This window comes from Indicator indicator, chromosome 7, assembly GCF_027791375.1.
Source record: "Indicator indicator isolate 239-I01 chromosome 7, UM_Iind_1.1, whole genome shotgun sequence".
Lineage (NCBI taxonomy): Eukaryota > Metazoa > Chordata > Aves > Piciformes > Indicatoridae > Indicator > Indicator indicator.
Genome location: NC_072016.1, coordinates 20,264,846 through 20,283,740, shown reverse-complemented (window position 1 = coordinate 20,283,740; position 18,895 = coordinate 20,264,846). Strand labels below are relative to the sequence as shown.

At 36.8% G+C, this 18,895-nt stretch overlaps 1 protein-coding gene across 1 annotated transcript in view; it reads right to left on the bottom strand.

Moving 5' to 3' along the window:
• KAT6B (lysine acetyltransferase 6B) overlaps positions 1-18,895 on the bottom strand; it is a 92,818-nt gene that overhangs the window by 13,046 nt on the left and 60,877 nt on the right. Inside the window, exons 10-11 of the mRNA XM_054382115.1 lie at positions 17,126-17,287; positions 14,654-14,747 (exon numbers count right to left, since the gene is read on the bottom strand). Coding sequence (XP_054238090.1) covers positions 14,654-14,747; positions 17,126-17,287 — 256 coding nt within the window. The remainder of the gene's footprint in view (positions 1-14,653; positions 14,748-17,125; positions 17,288-18,895) is intronic.

Here is an 18,895-nt window from a genome sequence, read left to right as displayed (position 1 = left end):
TTTAAAAAAAACACCACACATGCTGGAACAACTTTAGAAATGCTGCATTTTCTATTAAACACAAAGATTACTTTGTTTAGCTTAAAAGTAAGCAATAGTTGGTTGGCTAGCATCCACACTTTGGAAAATAAATTCTAGCAGAATAGGTTCTAAGAAGATGAAATAGAGGGCTTTATTTGGCTTGTACAGTAAGTGTATTAGCCCTATTTTTATGAAGGACATCTCTTGCAACCTCCACTGGGCAGACCAATACCACATTTTATTGAAAATTCAACATAACCAGAACACAATCTACCCAGAGTATCCTGAGGCAGTTTCAACAGAATCTATTCCAGATGATGCCATAGGCTGACTGTCTAGTATCATTTCTTGTGGTCTACTCTCCACATGTTCCCTCAACAGACCATCTGACAGCTCAGCTTCACAGTACTATATGTAATGGACACTGTGCTGATCTAACACAATTCCTACACTCTAACTTCACTGCTTACAGGCAAGCAAGTTCTTTGAGAACAATGCCAAAGACAGGCAATTCACTCATGAGGACATAATGTATGATGTTTCATTATTGTTCTGAAAATCTCTCACCTCATTGTATCACACTGCAATACATAGCATTGTCTTCAGCAGAAATGGACAGAATCAGCAAACACGTGCCTGAATGGCCAACAGAGTACTGAATCTCATTCTGTACTTGGACAAATACTTACCAGTTGCAGTTCCTTTCTCCTATGCTATTAGCAACGAATCCACATATTAGTTTTTGACTTATGCAGACTAAAAATTAAGAGTCTTTAAAGTGAACTCTGATATAGGGATTCTTAAATTCTATGTTTACATTTACATTACATAGATCTGTTTGCTACAAAAGCTGGAAATAATACTTCACACTGAAAAACTTACAATAAATTTATCTGAGAGTCTGTGGTCTAGGAAACTGTTTTTCGGTAGTAATGCTGCCACTGTTGGACTTTTAGCAAGAGTGGACTTGGTAAATAGGAAATTTTTATTCTGTTCAGCAAGCTTTCATCAAGACAGCTTCCCCTCATATGCTTTTTACATTATCCACTCCTATACTTTCTAGTAAAACTGCTGGATCGTCATCATGGTATCTTGCTTTGAAGAGGAGAGTTTCTGTTGTGAATTTTACTTCATTTAGATGAAAGAAAAAGACTCTCCTATTTTCCAAGTACAAAGGATCCAAATTTAAGAGAACTATCACTGCAAAAGCATTAATTTATTACTTATGTATTAAAATGCTCAGAAAACAGATGACACTATATTATTAATAATCTTCCAATCAATTTCAAACCCAGAAAGTCAGACAGTATACTTCTAATAGGTAATGACTGAGGATCAGGGTAAGGAATAAATCCTTTGAAGAATGAAATTCAAACCTATTAACCTTGGCTTCCAATATTAGTTCTCTCTTGCCAGCACAATTCACCTCACAGCAAAACACAAAGGCCAACTTAAGCAATTCCTGCCTAGATAGAAAGCCCATTTTAAAAACAGCTTTCAGCTCACAAAGAGAAACAACACAACTTAGAACAAGTGTCAGGTTATCACCTCTCACAGAGGCATGAAACAGCTAGTGAGCTGCTACAACATACAGAATTCATACTAAGGTAAACTGCCACCACCATCAGTTTGCCCACAAGACGTTACCTGTATGTACTGGTATTCAGGAACTGAACTGTAAATGGCTTGACAGCCTGTGAATCAAGGACAAAACAAAGCACTGATACCACTTTAAAGGACATGCTTGTTCTCCAGCCACACATTAAGGCCAGCACAACCAAATTAATTCGAGCGGCTACACAGAATTGTTAAGGCATAACCAGGTGCTATTTTACATTTCTCGACCTGTTCAGCTATACTAACAACAGCAATTCATCACTGATCCTATGAATGGGCTTAAACAAAGCTGCCATTGTTTAGTACTACATCAAGTCCAGTTCAAAATGCACCTACGCAATGCTGTGCTTAAATGTCAACCTGCTGTCAGCATTACACTTCCAAACTTCCTAAAGTTTACGTGGCAAAGCAAGTTCTCCTACCATGAGTTAATCCAATGCTAACAGCAGAAGTTTCACAAGACAGCATGTGTAGGAATACCTGTAAACAGAATTCAAACAGATCCAGACGCATTTATTCAGCATTTATGTGACTTACACCAAGTCGAATGCTCTATTAGCTTTGCAATTCATGGTGATATAAATTTATTTCACTCATTGCTGTAGTTGTTCACTCTTCCTTGTCCATTTTGAAGACGCATGCAACATTTGCCAACTTTCGGTTACTGAGGATGTTCCCCAATTGCTATGACTTCTCAAAGATGATAGGGAGAGGCCTCACAATCAGGTCAGCCACTTCCCACAGGTCAGTCTCACCTGCTCCTGTAAGTTTGTATATGATCATTTTACTTAAGTCCTCTGTAATTTGATCTTCCTCTACCATGGATTGTGCATCTCTCTCTGCCCATTAAGTTCTGTCACAATTGCAAACAGGCTCTGCCAGCAAAAGCCAAGGCAAACAAAAGTCCTGAGTACCTCAGAGCCCTTTTTAGATCTCCACCACACCTGCACATTGTCATGTAATGCCCTCTCTATGTAGCAGCAGGGACATGTTCTGCTTATCTTCCTTTGTCCACATACTTGTAAATGCTCTCCTGTTTGTCTCCACATGCCTCCAATCAAATTTAGGCTTAATTTCACTCTTGCACATGCAAGCAGTACCAGTATCTTTTGTGGACTTCGGATTTGCTCATGTCAGGAGCTGTAACCGCAGCCTAGCATGTCTATTTTCATGAGCACAAGAGTAAGTAATTTTCACAGTTTGCAGAAACTCTCAGGAGAGCAACGTGTCCTGCTCACTGTTCTTTACAACCTCTTCCAGGACATGACTCAACAGTTCTCTGAACACAGTAAAATTCTGGGCCTTGGTGTGCTAGTCACCTTGCTTGCCTGACAACTCGAAACACTACCATCTCATGGCCACTACAAGGTGTAAAACTCTTCCAGTAGCAGATGTCATTGGATTGCTTGAAAGGTCCAGTTTTCCTGAGCTATCCTTATTTCTCCATGACCTGTTCAGATAGACAATTATAAGAAACCTCACCAAGAGGCATATATATTCTCAGATCATCAGAATCTATCTTGGAGAGCAACAAAGGTTGGGGAAAGTGTCTACACCTTTGTGGTTTTATATTAACATTGTAGATGTGCTTCCACCCTTTTTAAACACTATTTTTGTATCAGGAAGTATTCTTCTAGCATGAATGCCCTCTAAAAACTATATATACATTCACAGCTGTTTAAATAACAGACAACAAACTCACAAGTATTTGAACTAATCACTTGGTCCAAAGCAATTATATAATACACAGGAACATATGGACCTCAGACACTTGCTGTACAGACGAACTCCACTGCAAATTAGAGCAACAATACATGAAATTAAGGATTTGGATCCTATCCATTATTCACTTCATAAAATTATGCAGTTAAGCAGTCAGCATTGGAGTCCACTGACCCAGTCTATCTGCTAGTGTAGTCAGACGAAAAAAAAAAAAAAATCACTGCTGACCAGAGCTGCTGCAGGCTAGCCATGTACTGATGTCATGAAAATTGAAGTTAAATAGCAGCATATTGCTTGGATTATAAAAACAGATTATTAGTCTACTGTCCTGTCCCCACTGTTCGACTGGATGTAGCCTTCACAGCAGAAGCCCATTTAGAAACACACATATGCCACACCAGCAAAACGAGAAACTAATGCTGTGCTAGCATTTGGGACTTCAGTCTGATTTGTAAGGATTTGTTATCTTTTCCTCACTCATTGTGCAACTTAAACTTGCCAATCTCAGGTTCAAAGTTTTTCTGTGTATGTAATCGCACCCATAATGTTTACATGCACTTTCACACACAGCAAAGGTATTCAACACCACTGAAGTAACTCTTATACAGAAGACATAATCAAGTACAAAAGCTTTCCAGATAAAAAACTTTCAAGGTGCCAAATGCACTGCTGAAAGCCCTGATCAGACGAGAGCTGCAACAAAAATCAAACTACTGCCAGAAGTCTGAAACAGCTTGAGATCTACATCTCAGAGACTCCCAGTCATAAAACATCAGCTTTTTGAAAGTTGTAAGCAATACTTCATGCTCAAAGACTGCCCTTATGTAATCCACGCTGTTCAGTCCTATTTATATTTTATCAATATTTGCATCAGAAGAAAACATATTCATGAGAATAGTATCCAGAACAAAAGCAGCAAGCACTGAACTATCCACCCTTGCATGCTCTGAGTTCTTCTCAGTTTCTTTAAATGCTAGCTCCCACAAATGAATTATCAGATTTGGATAGATAAAAATCAAGCACTTTTCCATTAAACTTTGTTTTGGTTGAAACATAACCAAATAAAATAAATCCTTTGACATGAAAGGGAAGAACTCTTATGTTTTCATCTAATGTTCTGTATCAAGCCAGAGATCTGAAAGAGTGATGTAGCAACTGTTTTTATAATACATCAGTATCTGAAGTGAAGATAACCCTCAAACCAGCATTTTCAAGTTATCCTAAGAGACTTCCCTTTTGTCTTATAAAACATGAAAGACTTTGCTTTGAAATTATATGAACAAGTTGTGAAGACACAGGTTCAAAAGAACAGTTGGAAAAATCAGAACTGCTGAGTATTCATACAGGACAGCTCAATGCAGTTAGGACAGCTCAGCATTCCAAGTTCAGAGGTATGACCATGAGTGGAAGGCAGAAATAGGTAAGGTGAAAGAGTGATCTTATTAAGCCTTAAAATTCCTAAAACTAATTCATGTTACCTCTTTTTTTCTCCATAACTATTCTGTGTGCCTCTGAACTGTTCTTATCTATGTCTATGGGAAGAAGGTCAAAGATAGAGGACCTTAAATAGGTGTTAGTATCCTCTTTGAAAGCACTTTCAAGGCAGCTTCAAAGCACCCCAATGCCAAGATCCACACAAACACTAGAAAAAAAAAAAGAGAAAGACTAGCTGTTACTTGAGATGCTTAGATCAGTGAACAACCTGCTACATTCCCTCTTCTCCTTTGTCTGGTTAAAGAAAAGCTTTCTTCCTTATGAACAGAGTAAGCCAAAGAGTCTCTCATTATTGTTACAAGAAATACCAGCTCTCATTCCTCTCCACATCCTCAAGTAAACTCAACACAGGGGGCCCAAAACCTTTGGTTCCTTTATAGAAAGCCTCAGGGAAGAAGTTAGGGCTAAACAAATGCCAGTCATGAAAAGAAGGAAAGGTAAAGATGACTGCATTACAGTCAGACTAACAAAAGGTACCCTTTGAGTGAATTAATTGGCTAACACTTATTTTACCTGTGCCAGCTGCTGGTAAACCCCTTGAGTGGAGATTCTGTGCAAAAAATGGACCACTTATAACCAGAGTGAAAGCATTAGCAAGAGAAAGGGAATTGAAGTACCCTTAAAATCAAGACTTGCATGCAGAGAGGGCATCAGTCTTGACTGATGAAAACATTAGTCAGGAGGTTAAGTGGTTTAGAAAATTATTAACAAGGCTGGATTATTCTCAATTTTATAATCAATACTTTTAAGTTATTATTTTAAATTTTATTTTTAAAATTATTAAATGACACTGAACAGTAAATTCTTTACACAACTGCAACTGTTGAATGAATTTCCATTAAGAACTGCCATTATTGTCTGGTGTTTACTGTTGACAGCACACAGATACCATTGTTAAAAATAAATCAAATGCACTTGATAGGGAAGACTGACTGCCTTCTTATAGGCTCTACATACTCTTACAAGACTTAATTGACAGATAAGAAGATGGACCCAATAAGCTATGCCTAATATAACAAATAATATCCCCAGAACCTTTACATAGTACTGAAGCCAGCCAGTACAGACAGAAGGCATCCATCATTAAGCTCTGACTCTCACCTGGAGTGTTAACCTGGCTGTCAACATAATTCTCCCATATTCAAGGAACAGGAAAATTCTTATCCCACTTGGAAAGTGACAGATGCACTGGACCAAAACTCTATCAGGGATATTTTTAACAGTTTTAGAGCAGACAGCCCAGTTCCAGAGTCAAAGAGATTTTTCTATTTATTCATACCTACACAAGATAGCTTAGCAGATGAAGAATGTGAATAAAAGCAAAATGGGGAGTCATCACTTAGAAGTAAAAAGGTGCATCTAGGACATCACTGCAAAAACTATTTACTCAGGAAAGCGGTTGTGACGCCCTGCAAGGCACAAGGGAAGACATAAAATCGTATTTGTCTCGTGTGAAGCAGCAAAATGTCATTGCTCTAATAAGTCATGCCACAGAACAAGGAATTAAGCAAGTAAGCTTCAGAAGAAACAACCAAGAGATGAAGGAGGTTGTTAGGGAATCTTTTGATAACCTATTAGCCAGCACATACATAAACTACCTGATTAAAAAGCATACATTATCTATCAAGCACCGAATATGAAATCCCATCTACTACAGCACACTTCAAAAAGCCAGGCCCAATACATGGCAATCTGATAAATACCTCCTGTTACTCGAAACAGAAGGAAATAAGCAAAAAAAGAGTTCTTCACAAGAAGAGAGAACTATCTGACAGAAGTGATGATACTGAAGAAGAAAGACATGTTAAAAAAACCACAATGCTAGCTCATTGAGGTGAGATGTCTCACTGTGCCTCAAACAGGGTGACAGGCTACAGAATACCCACTTTGTCCACTGACTTATTGCAACAGAATTACTTTTTGCAGACAAAAGTACAAAGTGCTTATGATTAAAGATGTACTACTTAATTAAAATATGTTTTCAACCACCAGTCTTTGGCAGATGGTTTCTCCTGTTCACAAATGCCCTATATAAAGGGCAGCAAACATTGTTGTCCAACAGATGTTCGCTTTCATTGTTACCATGCTTGGCCTCGTCTTTTAGCTGTTTTCAGTGCTATTTGAAATAAAGATGTTCTTCAGTTAAAGTAGTCTTAGCTTTTGCATCTCAAGTGACACACCCGCCTTTTCTTTTGTAGTTCTGATAAATGCACAGGCTCTCAAAGCTATATCAAAAATGATGCCAAGAAATCCCAAAAGGCTGATATTCTTAGAATAAGTCAACAAAGCTTGATTCAAAAATCCATCTTTATTTCCCCACCATCTAAACCTCAGCTTGACAGAATGTTCCTTATTAGTTATTTAGGAGAGGCCAAACTCATGCCTTCAGGTCGCCAACAAAGTCAATCATGAAGAAAAGAACATAAAATAAGCAGCAGCATTTAGACTCCCTCACAAATTCACTGATCCCACTCCCACTTTCACCTCTCTCTTAATGAAGAAAAAAGCCAGGTAATTTGACCTTTTGTTTGAAGGCCATGCACCTGTAACCACACCAACAAAAACAACCAGAAGATTGAAAGTGTCCTGTAATGGGGTACACAAGTAACTCAGTAGTGAAAAAAAAAAAAAAACAAAACCAGAACGATTAAATATGGGCCACCAAGGTAATAAATGACACAGGCCTGTTTTATATAGACTCTTACATTTGTGGCATTGACTTTGTAAGTGGTTTGAGAATATACTTTTTCAATAAAACCTATTTAAAAAAAAAAACACCTGTTATTCTTCACCCTCAGCCTCTTACTCTCACCCTCTGTTTGCCACACCCTCAGCAGTAACAAAATCTCTCAGGTGTGTAATGTGAGAGAGGAAATGCCAAAACGCTCTTGGTTAAAATGTTATTTTGAAAAACACATCTATAATCCCACTTCATCCCAGTCTCAATTCTGTTTACACATCTATAATCCCACTTCATCCCAGTCTCAATTCTGTTTACAAACCACAGCAATGCAGAACTGTAAACAACTTCTAAAAGTATTCATTCCTAGATTGTATTTCTGCTGTATTTCAGTATTTGTTACAGCAAACTGTAAAACACCTTAACACCAGATTTTGGAAAACAACAGTGTAAGGGCGTTTACAGGAGTTCATTATTCTGCAGACACCTTTGTTTTTCAAATTTCATATTTGATTAAAGTACTTCCACATTAAAAAAAAAGACATTCCTTTCGATTTTCTTCAAGTAGTTTTCCCAAAATATTACTTTCTGGCTAATTCTCCACTTCCTAGGACTCCATTAAGGGATTTAGACTATCAATTCTATATAAACACATACTGAAGAAGTAGATCCAACCACTTACAGCCCTCTGCAGCTTGGACCTAGATCTAAACAGCAGACAGGTGTCAGAAGTGGTTGCCAACAGTTTCATTAGCATACCAGAACTTGTATGACATACATCTGAACACACTTCTGGTATTCCCTAATAGGTTTACTCCATTACAGCATCCACTCAATTTTTTTTTTTTTTTTGGTCCAGTGTGCTCTGTTTTTCCAGAAGTTATTTTATGAATTAGTATGAAGAACAAGTTTTCTCAGTTCAAGGTCTGTGTCTTGTTTCTGCCTGAACACAGTTTTGAGTGTTACCACCTCAACCTGCTACTACAAGGCAAGTCTACATAGCTACTTAAAGCAGTGCAAGCTTAAGGCAAGAATTTGTGTGAATTCATCATAATAAAGAAAAAAAACTATGTATTTTCATTCCTCCTGCCCTCTTCTGTCTTCCTAGCACTTTTGTTAATAGTTGGTCACGGTTTCTGTGTTCAAGTATTCCTAAAAAGAACAAACACCATTTCTTAACTATAATTGCTTTAATCAGTTGTGTCATCCCATCTTCCTACCAAAAATGAAAGCTCTTCAGTTAAGAAAATCTATCACCTTGTTCAAGGTTCTTCCTTCACTGATTACAATATTTTCACTCTATTCCAACACTTAATTCCAACATATATTTTGCATTTTTAAAAAGTTACTAGTCTTCAAAAAGGCATGACATTTTCTCAAAGGCTAGTATCATCTATCAGCCCTCATGTTAGTTTCATTACTAGTTTTCACTAGTTATTTCAAAGTTTTTTTAAAAAAAAAAAAATTTTGTTGGGGGGGATGACTGTATGAACATGGTGCTCCACAGAAAGTCACTGCTTTCCAGGTTTCTACAGAAGAGCAGCCTAATTTGCTGCCAAAGCAGAAACCCTAGAAATGCTACAGCAGGAACTAGAGGAAAGAATTAAATCCAATTTCTGTTACAGAAACTCTTCCAAACCTTTGTAATGTACCAAAACACCATAAAGCTAGTGTAGAAGATGGAACTAGACAAGTTCACTATCCAAACTGAGTAGCCTTTACTGCTTCTGAAGACACTGCACAATCCAAGACATGAGTGAGAAATCTAGGCCTGAAATTGCCTAATAGAAATAATATATTTGCAATCAAAATTAGTCTTTTTCTCTGCATCAGAAGACAGAGCACTTAAAGAATTGGAGCCATGAGGAAGTCTGAAGTTGATCCTAGAAGAGAAAATGCTGATTGAATTCAGTATATTCAGAAATAAGCAGGTTTAGTTTTTAATGATATTCATGTTTTCCTTCAATCTTAGCAGAAATCAACTCTCATCTTTTTTACCAAAAAACCCCGATTTTACAGGATAGACCAGGTCTTTACCAAACTTTCAGGGTAAAATTCCAGCAGTGCAGAACTGCATTAAAAAGAGAAATCTCTTACTCCTTAGTCTCCTCAGACTGTGCCTAACAATTATCCTAGGGGTTTTATGCCGTGTAGTTTTTTCAGTTTGCTTCAAAACTCTTGGCAGTAAAAAATAAACCCACTGTCCTCATTGTCATCAATACATGTTTATGTCACCTGCTGGTATTCTGTGGGACAGCTTTTGTGCCTAAAGTAATTCTCTGGACTCAATTCACAATGACCACTTCCACTTCCACATGACTGAGCCCTAAGTCACCATACAGAGATGTAGATCTTCTGCAACAAGTGCAAACTGGAAAGAATTCTAGAACACGCTTGTACAAAGGCATCCATCCTTTTTTTGCCCATTCACTGCCCCGTCACCATCTCTTACTAGAAAGTGCATACAGGATCCAAGTTTAACAAACACCTTTAAGGACATGTGTCCTTACTCCTCCACTTTTAGCCCAAATATTTAATTGATTCACCTTCTTTACATGCAAGCCCTTAAATGGTTGCATGTAGGCAAGCAATTGTAGGGATCTGCAGTGAGAAGATGACAGGACTAGATAGAACTGAGAGCCAAGAAACAGATGTAGCTCTAGATTTTCAATCAAGTTCTTCAAAGCTGTAAATGGCAAATGAACACTCCACTCCATGAAATCTTGTTTCCAGGCCTTTACTGAGCAATGGCTTTTGAGAAACAATGTAGGCTCATGAATGTTGCCACTATCCTAGCTGACTTTGAGCAAAAAAGTGGACCTCTCTCAGTTAGCAATTTATAAATACCAGTAATGGCACTGACCTCCTTTATCAATTCTCTGATACTTATTGATGAAAAGCATTTAAGAGAAAAGGTGTAATTTTTCAGCTGCTACAATTAGTTGGATCAGAAACACCCTCAAGTAACAAAAGGCTACCATCAAGTACTTCGCTTCTCAGCACTAAACCCAATTGTTACTGTCATGCAACTGAACCAACATATTGGCAGCACAGTTGGAAAGGTTTATCCCAACACTGTCAAGGGCATTTTTTTTTTCCTTCAATTGCTGGTAGGCCTTCAGTGTGGAATCCAGTAAAGCAGAAATATGGTGACGTGATAAGCTTTGTGACAAAGTGTGAATCAAAAGATTGGTTTAAACGTACAGAAAAACAATTATGAAATACTACAGTATTCCATCCTAGTAACACTGAACTTTGTGTTAGATATTCCAAATGAAGAATTTTTTTATTATTATTTGGCACTGTGGCCTGATGAATAGAAATAGAAAGCATATGAAGATTCTAGGCTTTGTGAGAGCTCAAATCAAAAGTAAAAAACTTCTGGTATAGAGAACCTAATAAAGTTTATAAAAGAAATGGGACTACACAGAGAGGAGTAGCTACAACACTGTAGCTTCAGTGCTTGCACTGTTAAAAACACAATAGCAATGCAGGTTGAACTTACAGAGGACATACAAAGACTACTGCAAATGCAAGTACATATAATTCTCATGACAGGAATGATAATCGTGTATCACCACAAATAGGCATGAAGTCAAACAAACTCAGAATGGGATCTTATACAATAAAAGCTTGTTCTCTCATTTACTTCTGGATTAACTTAAGATGGAGTCTACTTTCCAAAATTTAATTTATAGCAAACATGAAAGATTTATGCAGGAATCTCCCTCACGTATAACCCTGCAATCACAATTAAATCAGTCTCACAGAATACCAGAACAAGGAAATGAAAACAAAACAAAACGCCCAAACCGAAGTAGTTCGACAAGAAATATCAGTCCTGTAAACAACAAGAAAGTGTAAATATATTAAGCAAATTAAGACCCTTACTCATTTTCAGGAGCTGCTTTTGTACAGTTAGCTACACTCCAAGCAAAAATTATGTTCCCTACATGAACAGTCAACAGATTGTTATAAAATAATAATCAGTAAAGCATACCCAGAGTAAATGAAATTACTTCAAGATATTTTATACTATTCAGTATGACATGCTTCTAGAAAAAACAGGTTGAACCGCTTTTTATCTTTTATATTAAGCAAGATGAAGCAGTATCAACCCTGCAATTTTACAAATCAGTTTCATCATTACATAAGTATTTGGAACATTTCTTTTTCTTTTTCTTTTTTTTTTTTTTAACAGCCTAACAAGCTTTTAGTCACAGTCAAAACCAGTAACTTTGCTACCAAACAGACAAATGAACTCCTAAAATTTTTCCAGGCTTTAAAAAAAACAGAACAGATCAGGATACATACATTGTGGTCTAAAAACATGTCTATTGAAGTGACCAATGACATAGAGAAAACTACATGTTAAATTTTTGCTGAAGACAATCAGACTAGAGAACTCAAGCATTTTACAACGTGTTTTCTCCTCACAAAAGTTCAAGTACTCTTCCTAAAAATCTTTTTGTCACATGTGAGACTACAGACTCCTGAAAAAACAGACTTAACATAAAGGTTGATTTTGGTGTCTACAGAGTCAGAAATAACAATTATTAGTTTCTATTTGAAATATAGGTAAGTTAAAATGTACTTAGCAAAAACTTTAAAATAAAAAAATCAGTGGCCAAAACTCACGCATTTTTCTTTTAGCAAAATAAAGTGTTTTCCCTTTAAATCTATGGATGACCACATAGACTTATATGTATTTGTATTATCTGTAAAGATTAAATTGGTTTGAGACAAGAGAATGCATCACAATCTGAACAAATACATTTTACTTACCAAACAAGCAGCAAATTCTGCTCCACACGCTACATTTTCACCAGACTGCTTACAAAGCAGAAGCTGCATAGTGACTTGAGGGTGCATCCTTCCTTGCCTTTCTAACTGTTAGATGTCTAGATAGATACAAAGTAATGCAAGCAACTACTTGCACACAGTTCTTGAGACCTTCCCTTTCATGGCTTGTAACTATGATTTTCTGGAAATTATTTGCTTGGTTACATTTTTATTGTTTTAGTCTAAAAACTCTTCTGGTTACTGTTATAAAAAAGACAAGTAGCAGTGAGTCTTCACAGAATCCAAACTAAAGCAATTTGGATGTGTTACCTGCATAACAAATGAAAATAACTTGTCTTCCAGTAACTGTATGATAACATGACAATCCAGAAATGTCACTTGCAAGCTCTGATAAACTTGCTCTGTTCAAGTTTAGGATATTAATTGTTTGGGGTTTTTAATACCCCATCTTCTCAGAACAGTAAGAGTGAAGTAAAATTACAATATTGAAGGTAGAAACAAACAAAAATCAAGAGAAAGAAGCAAATTTGTTTTCAAAGTTTTTTGTGTAGACAGATTTTTTGACTCTCGAGATGGAGCTACAGCTTTCCCATTTAATGGCATCCAGCCTCCATATTGCAAAAGGATATAAATACAACCCAGGAAAGTAAGCTTTGAAGTTTTGCTTTCCTTTCTACACCTAGGGAAAAACATCCACACACAGTTCTCTCATTACCTTTCATTTAGTTTGTCCCTCACACTCACTACAGAGTCAGATTTTCTCAGTCATCTCTTGGTTCTTCATTTTGTTGGAAACTAAGACAGTATGATTCTCAGTCAGTTAAGGGAATCTCTGTCCAGAAAACAAAGGGAAAACACTGCGGAAACGTATTGAAGAGCTGACTGCATGCTCATGAAGTGGGCAGTTTGTTAGCTACAGCATACATAGCTGGGACTATGCCCAGCATGTTCATAGCTGTAGCCTGTACCTGTGGGATCATGTCTGCAAAGAGGAAAGGTGCAAGAATAGCATCAAATAAACATCAAGCTAAGGATATAGTTATATAGGATATATATTGCAAGTTACAGAAATCCTAATAGTTCAACAATGCAATGTGCTTCCAGATTTTTCCAGAAGGATAAGAAGGACAGAACACCCTACTAATTTTTCCAGATGAAGTTTACATGGCACAGTAACAGAGCATAGACCCACAGAAACACAGCATATCCAGACCTTCTGTAGAATCCATGTTTCATAGCCATGCTATCAGTTTTGTAGATTAACTATTGCAAACAGCCAGCATAACGTCTATTGAGAGTGCTTCAACTCAGAATGAAAAACAATGGAAAAGCCTAGATGTACTTACCAGTTGTGCCCATTAAGAGTTGCCCACTTCCTTCTGTAAGAGAACCTAACCCTAAAATAGTGCCAACTTCTACCTAAGCACGCTTGAAGTTCACTCCACAGTTTCAGGAATACGCAGTGCTTCTCACTGCCTTTCCTGAAATATGTTGCAGGTGTACAATGAAACAGCTGTTACATTCTGCTCCAGTGATGGCTACATTTCAATGGTGGATTAAGTGGTCTATAACTATCCTTACCTAACTCACAGGGGTAGAGTGAAGACTGCTTATAAAAGCTACACAGTAAAGACATGCTAAGTGTCTTTATTAACTCTAGTCATGCTGGGGAGAACACCGCAAGACAAAGAGAACTATATAGTTACAAACTACTGTGTGTCCTGCTGTTATACTGCAATGTACTATTATTTCCTCTTTAATGTTCTAGTATACACCTTTAGGGCAGGATCCTAGTATTTTAACGACCTCTGTTGTCTTATAATTCTACAGTGCTTTAAAAACTGTAAGTAATAGTGAAAAGTAACCACATACAATAAACATAATTCCTTATCATGCCCTTTCTGAACTACAGTAAGAAGTTGGATTCAGTAATACTGTGAACACGCAGCTGAGGATTTTTTCAGACAATTTGGTACCGCATTTCATTGCGGCTTAAAGACTCGGGAACTGACAAATCTGTATTTAAACAAGCGTGCCTGAAGCTTTCCAACAGGTCAGACAACTCTTATACTAATGAGCAATGCACTGCAAGCTAATATTACTGAGAGAGCCATTCTCCATTTCCTTGAATACACTAACAGAACTGCACTAAGTTTTTCAGCTGAGGGAGCCTTACTACCCTATGTGAAGAGAAATCCCATTATCCGCTGGTAAAAAAACATCACAGCAAGTTAAATACAAGTTTCATATGTTACAATCTTTTACAACAGCCATCAGCTCCCTAGATTGCAAATGTAAATAAAATATTTCACTTACTGAAATCAATAAGAAACCTTCCAAATCCTTGCCTTTGATACTGGGGCATGATCATTATGCATGAGACATTGTACTTCTGCTGGCAAAGCTTTTCCTGTGGGAAAGAGAAACAGATCAGGTATGTCAATGCACTGCTTAAGTGGGCAATTGCCGGCACCTGCCACTATCCTTGTATGGTATCCCAATAAGGTGAACAGATGAATGCAGTCAGTACCAAAGTCAAATAATTCCACCTATTTAATTATAAGGAGGAAGCACCAAATAAAAATATTTTGAGGGTTAAGTACTCAGAATCTTAAAAATTAAATACATTGAATAAATAGCAAAATGCTGCAAAGGAGAAGGGTGGAATGAAGAGGGAAATATTTTCGTGCTTCACTGACCATTCTGTCAAGGATATAAAAGTTGAAAATAGTATCCATAAACACAGGGAAGCTGTATTTTCTGAAACTGCTATGAAGTGCCTGGTGGTCTCCATCTTTAGATTCTCTGTGCTCTCTCAATGAACATGGGGTCAGAGTGGAGAAGAAGAATCCCACGCTCACAGAACTAAACAGCTATACTTGAAGCATACTTTTCGAAGTTGAATACTTCTCCCCTGAATCCAAACCAAAGCAGAACACCCAGATGCCAGAGATGTTCCAGTCAGAATGAAGTCACATACAGGAAATGGAGGCAAATAATACACTGATTGTTTAGAACAAAAAAAAAAAAAGAATGAATCTAAACTAGGAAATTGTTGTAACAGTATAAGGTCATCGGTTCTTTCAGATTTAGTGATAAAAAGAAAGTGCCTTGAAGTCTTATTATCTTTAAAAGATTACACACACCCCCCCCCGTCCCCAAAATAAAATTAAAAAAAAAAAAAAAAAAAAAAAAATCACTGCGTAGTTTTGAGTGAGACCGAATAAATCAACCCAAAATATCCAGGTCAGCACAACTGATAAGAAATCACAGCAAGCATGCACATAGTTTAGGATGCCACCTATCACTTCAGCCTCCAGACATAAGGTGACACCAGACCAGTAATGACACTGACAGGATCACATGCCAGCACATTGGTATACAAACGTTTCTTCAGCTGTAAGAGCAGATACCAAACCCGTATTTTGCCAGGTTTCTATGGAATAGTGAAGTTACTTTCTCCTACAGGCTTCCCAAACTCTCAAGACTGCTGCTAGCACAAGGTTCACAGCCTGGCAATGTTATTTGTAATGAGCGGATTTCAAAAAGCCAGAGCATTCCTGCCAGCAGAATCTCTCACACATTTGAAAAAAGAAAACACAGGGGTTGGGAGGCTGAGTAGGACAACATTTTAGCATTTTTTAACATTTGTAACCATCAGATGGGACAAACATTGGCCAAAAGCAATACGAGTGACACAGGGCCAAGAAAAACCATCCTTGATGAAAGATGAAACAGACACCAAGAGAAACTCACCTTAACATCTGGATTATTGTAAAGAAATCTAGAAAATACGTGTTTGTACCAGACTGGACATGCTTTTATGCCATAAGAACTTCTGAATGACATAAAAGACAGCACAAATTGCGCCTACACATCCCACTGCTACTTCAATACCAGCAAGGCCCACATCTCAAAAGAACTGGTCAGAACCCCAAGAGATCACTATATACTGAGAATGTACCCTGACAAGATTTTTAAACTTCTTCAAAATAGTACCTACATACAAATCAATTATATAGATGACAGGAGATGGTGACACCAGGGGCAAGAAGTACTGAATTTCTGAGTAAGTAACAATCACATTCCTTACGGATATTAATGGAAGATTTTTCCAGTTGCAAGCACACCTAATGATAATTCACTATTATTTTTGTCAAGACAGTCCATATAAATATCTTTTTATCTATAGCAGCCATTCTTGTATTTCAAAGCAAACCCACAAACAATAGATACATTAATTCTAATGAAGGTATTCACCACGAAGTTAGCCAACACATTGTTACATTCACTGCAGTGATTAAATGCATTAGATCAGACTGCACACAAGAGATGAGCATTAGCTGGCCATTCATATCTGAATAGCCAGCTCGAACTCCTAGTAAAACCATAAAAGCACACAAACATTTAAAAGTTTAAAGTATTTGAAAAGTTAAACTTGGTATACAATTGCAGAAACAGTAGGGGGATGAAAAGATTTAATTTCCAACCACAAAACATTCTGGAAACAAAGCAAAACAACCAAGCAATCTGAACAACAAAAATCCAAACCAAGAAAAAACCTGCAACCCAATGTACATAGCTGAATGCATATGTGAATTCTTGATTTGAATCAGTCTTTGAGATAAGAAAGTATGACCGTATTTGAAACAATGAACAACGTATTTGAGATTTATAGAAAATATTTCAAGCTTCTGAGCTATTTTTCTTTGTTGTTGGCAGAAATATTAACAAGAGCAGGAAATTACGAATGTTAAAGAGAAAAAAAAAAAATCACTGGGGTTTTACCTTAGAGAAATATCCAACTAAATGGCAGCCTTTTTCATCATTTTTTGTAAGGACATAGAAGAGGAATGGTTCAACGTCATAATACAAAGTTTTATGGTCCAGAAAGAGCTTGGCTAACAAGCAAAGATTTTGACAGTAAATTTTGCTCACATTTCCATCAACCTAGAAAGCAAGACAAACACAATTATTTCCTCTGCCACTAACACATTAGGACAGAACAACTTACTGAATTCAATCATATCCACCACACAAACAACATGGTGTTATAGAAAAAAGACACATTAGGGTTTAAAAGAGAAATGCTCTACTTTCTTCTTAAGTAACAACTCTGCAGTTAGCACTAATTGTTTCGCATTTTTTGAAGTACCACCCAAGTATCAAGATTTATAAACCAAGTAATTTCACCTTTTAATTAAGTTAGACTTGGCTCTTTCACTTCATTCCTGGAATGAAAATTAATCTGACTGGTAGACAACAAAAATAGTTAGAACTACATGAAACTATATTTTGCAGTAGTGTACAACAATTGAAAAAAAAAAAAAAAGGATTATGTTGAATTTTTAAGGTGTAAGGCCAATGAATGAGTTACTAATTAGGTATCAGTCACAACAATGTTTTAGGTATATTAGACAAGACAAAATTTCTGTGCCAGACTCAAATGCTATTGAGTGAGAGAAGTAAATTTTCAGGCTAAGTACTACAATTAGTCTAGGTATGTGAGAGTGTGAAGAGTCAAGCTGTGACTCAGACAGCTACAGAACAGCCAGACACTGATGCAGATTTCCTAGATAATTAGTTACTCTCTGAAAGGGAAGGCTCAAAGGAAACAGCACTTTTGAAATCATCTTAGTGCAAAGGTTATCAAAGAACATCAGTAAAAGCAAAAACCAGTAGCTGCATTTCATTCACAGTCAAATGGTATGCACAAAAAAGAAGGCGTTTTCTATTCTAATTTGGTTTTAGTTAAGAATCCTAGTTACAAATATGAGAAAACCCCAAATTTTGGGATATATTTAGGGATTTCAAGGTGACTTCAGAAGTACAGCTACCTTAACTGGATTAAAGATCAGAATAAACTTGCATATAGCAAGCACTCAGGAACCTATGAAACACATCAACATCTCATATGACTTAATCCACTGTCCAATTATTTTTGATTAGTTTTCATGTTTATTAGGAAGTGGCCAAGTTAAATGTGCACATTAAGCAAGTACAAATCATCACGGGGTAAGCCATAAACCTGAATACCTAAACTATGTAAACTATCTTTTTTAGCAAGAACATTTATCCAGAAATGTAAACAACTTCTTAAATTTCAGGCAAACACAGCTTGTTCATCAGTTTTAAATGCAAAAAAAGGGGCAGGGAGGGGAAAAAAATACACAAAATAAGGGTATGAAAGTTCAAAAAGAAGCATCTGTCAAAATTTTCTTGTCTACAACAAAGTAGTAAACTATGTCAGTCTTCTCTCAAATCTGTCAAAGTCATGTTCTCAGCAGAGGTACATAAATCTTAAATGTCAAACTCCTTTCTATTTCTCTCTAAAACATGAGGGAAACCACAAACCCTTTATTCTGTGTAACAGAAGATAGGTGCACAGAATTCTTCAAAGGATCTATGAGTTTCAACAGTTAGCAGAGTAGCAATGGACATTAAAATGTTTGAAGTGAAAAACCTAAACCATTGTCTATCCCCCAACCTTGCAATCCTCTTTTCAGAGCTGTGGGTTTGTTTTTTTTTAGTTACGTTGTTGTTTATATATTGGCAGTA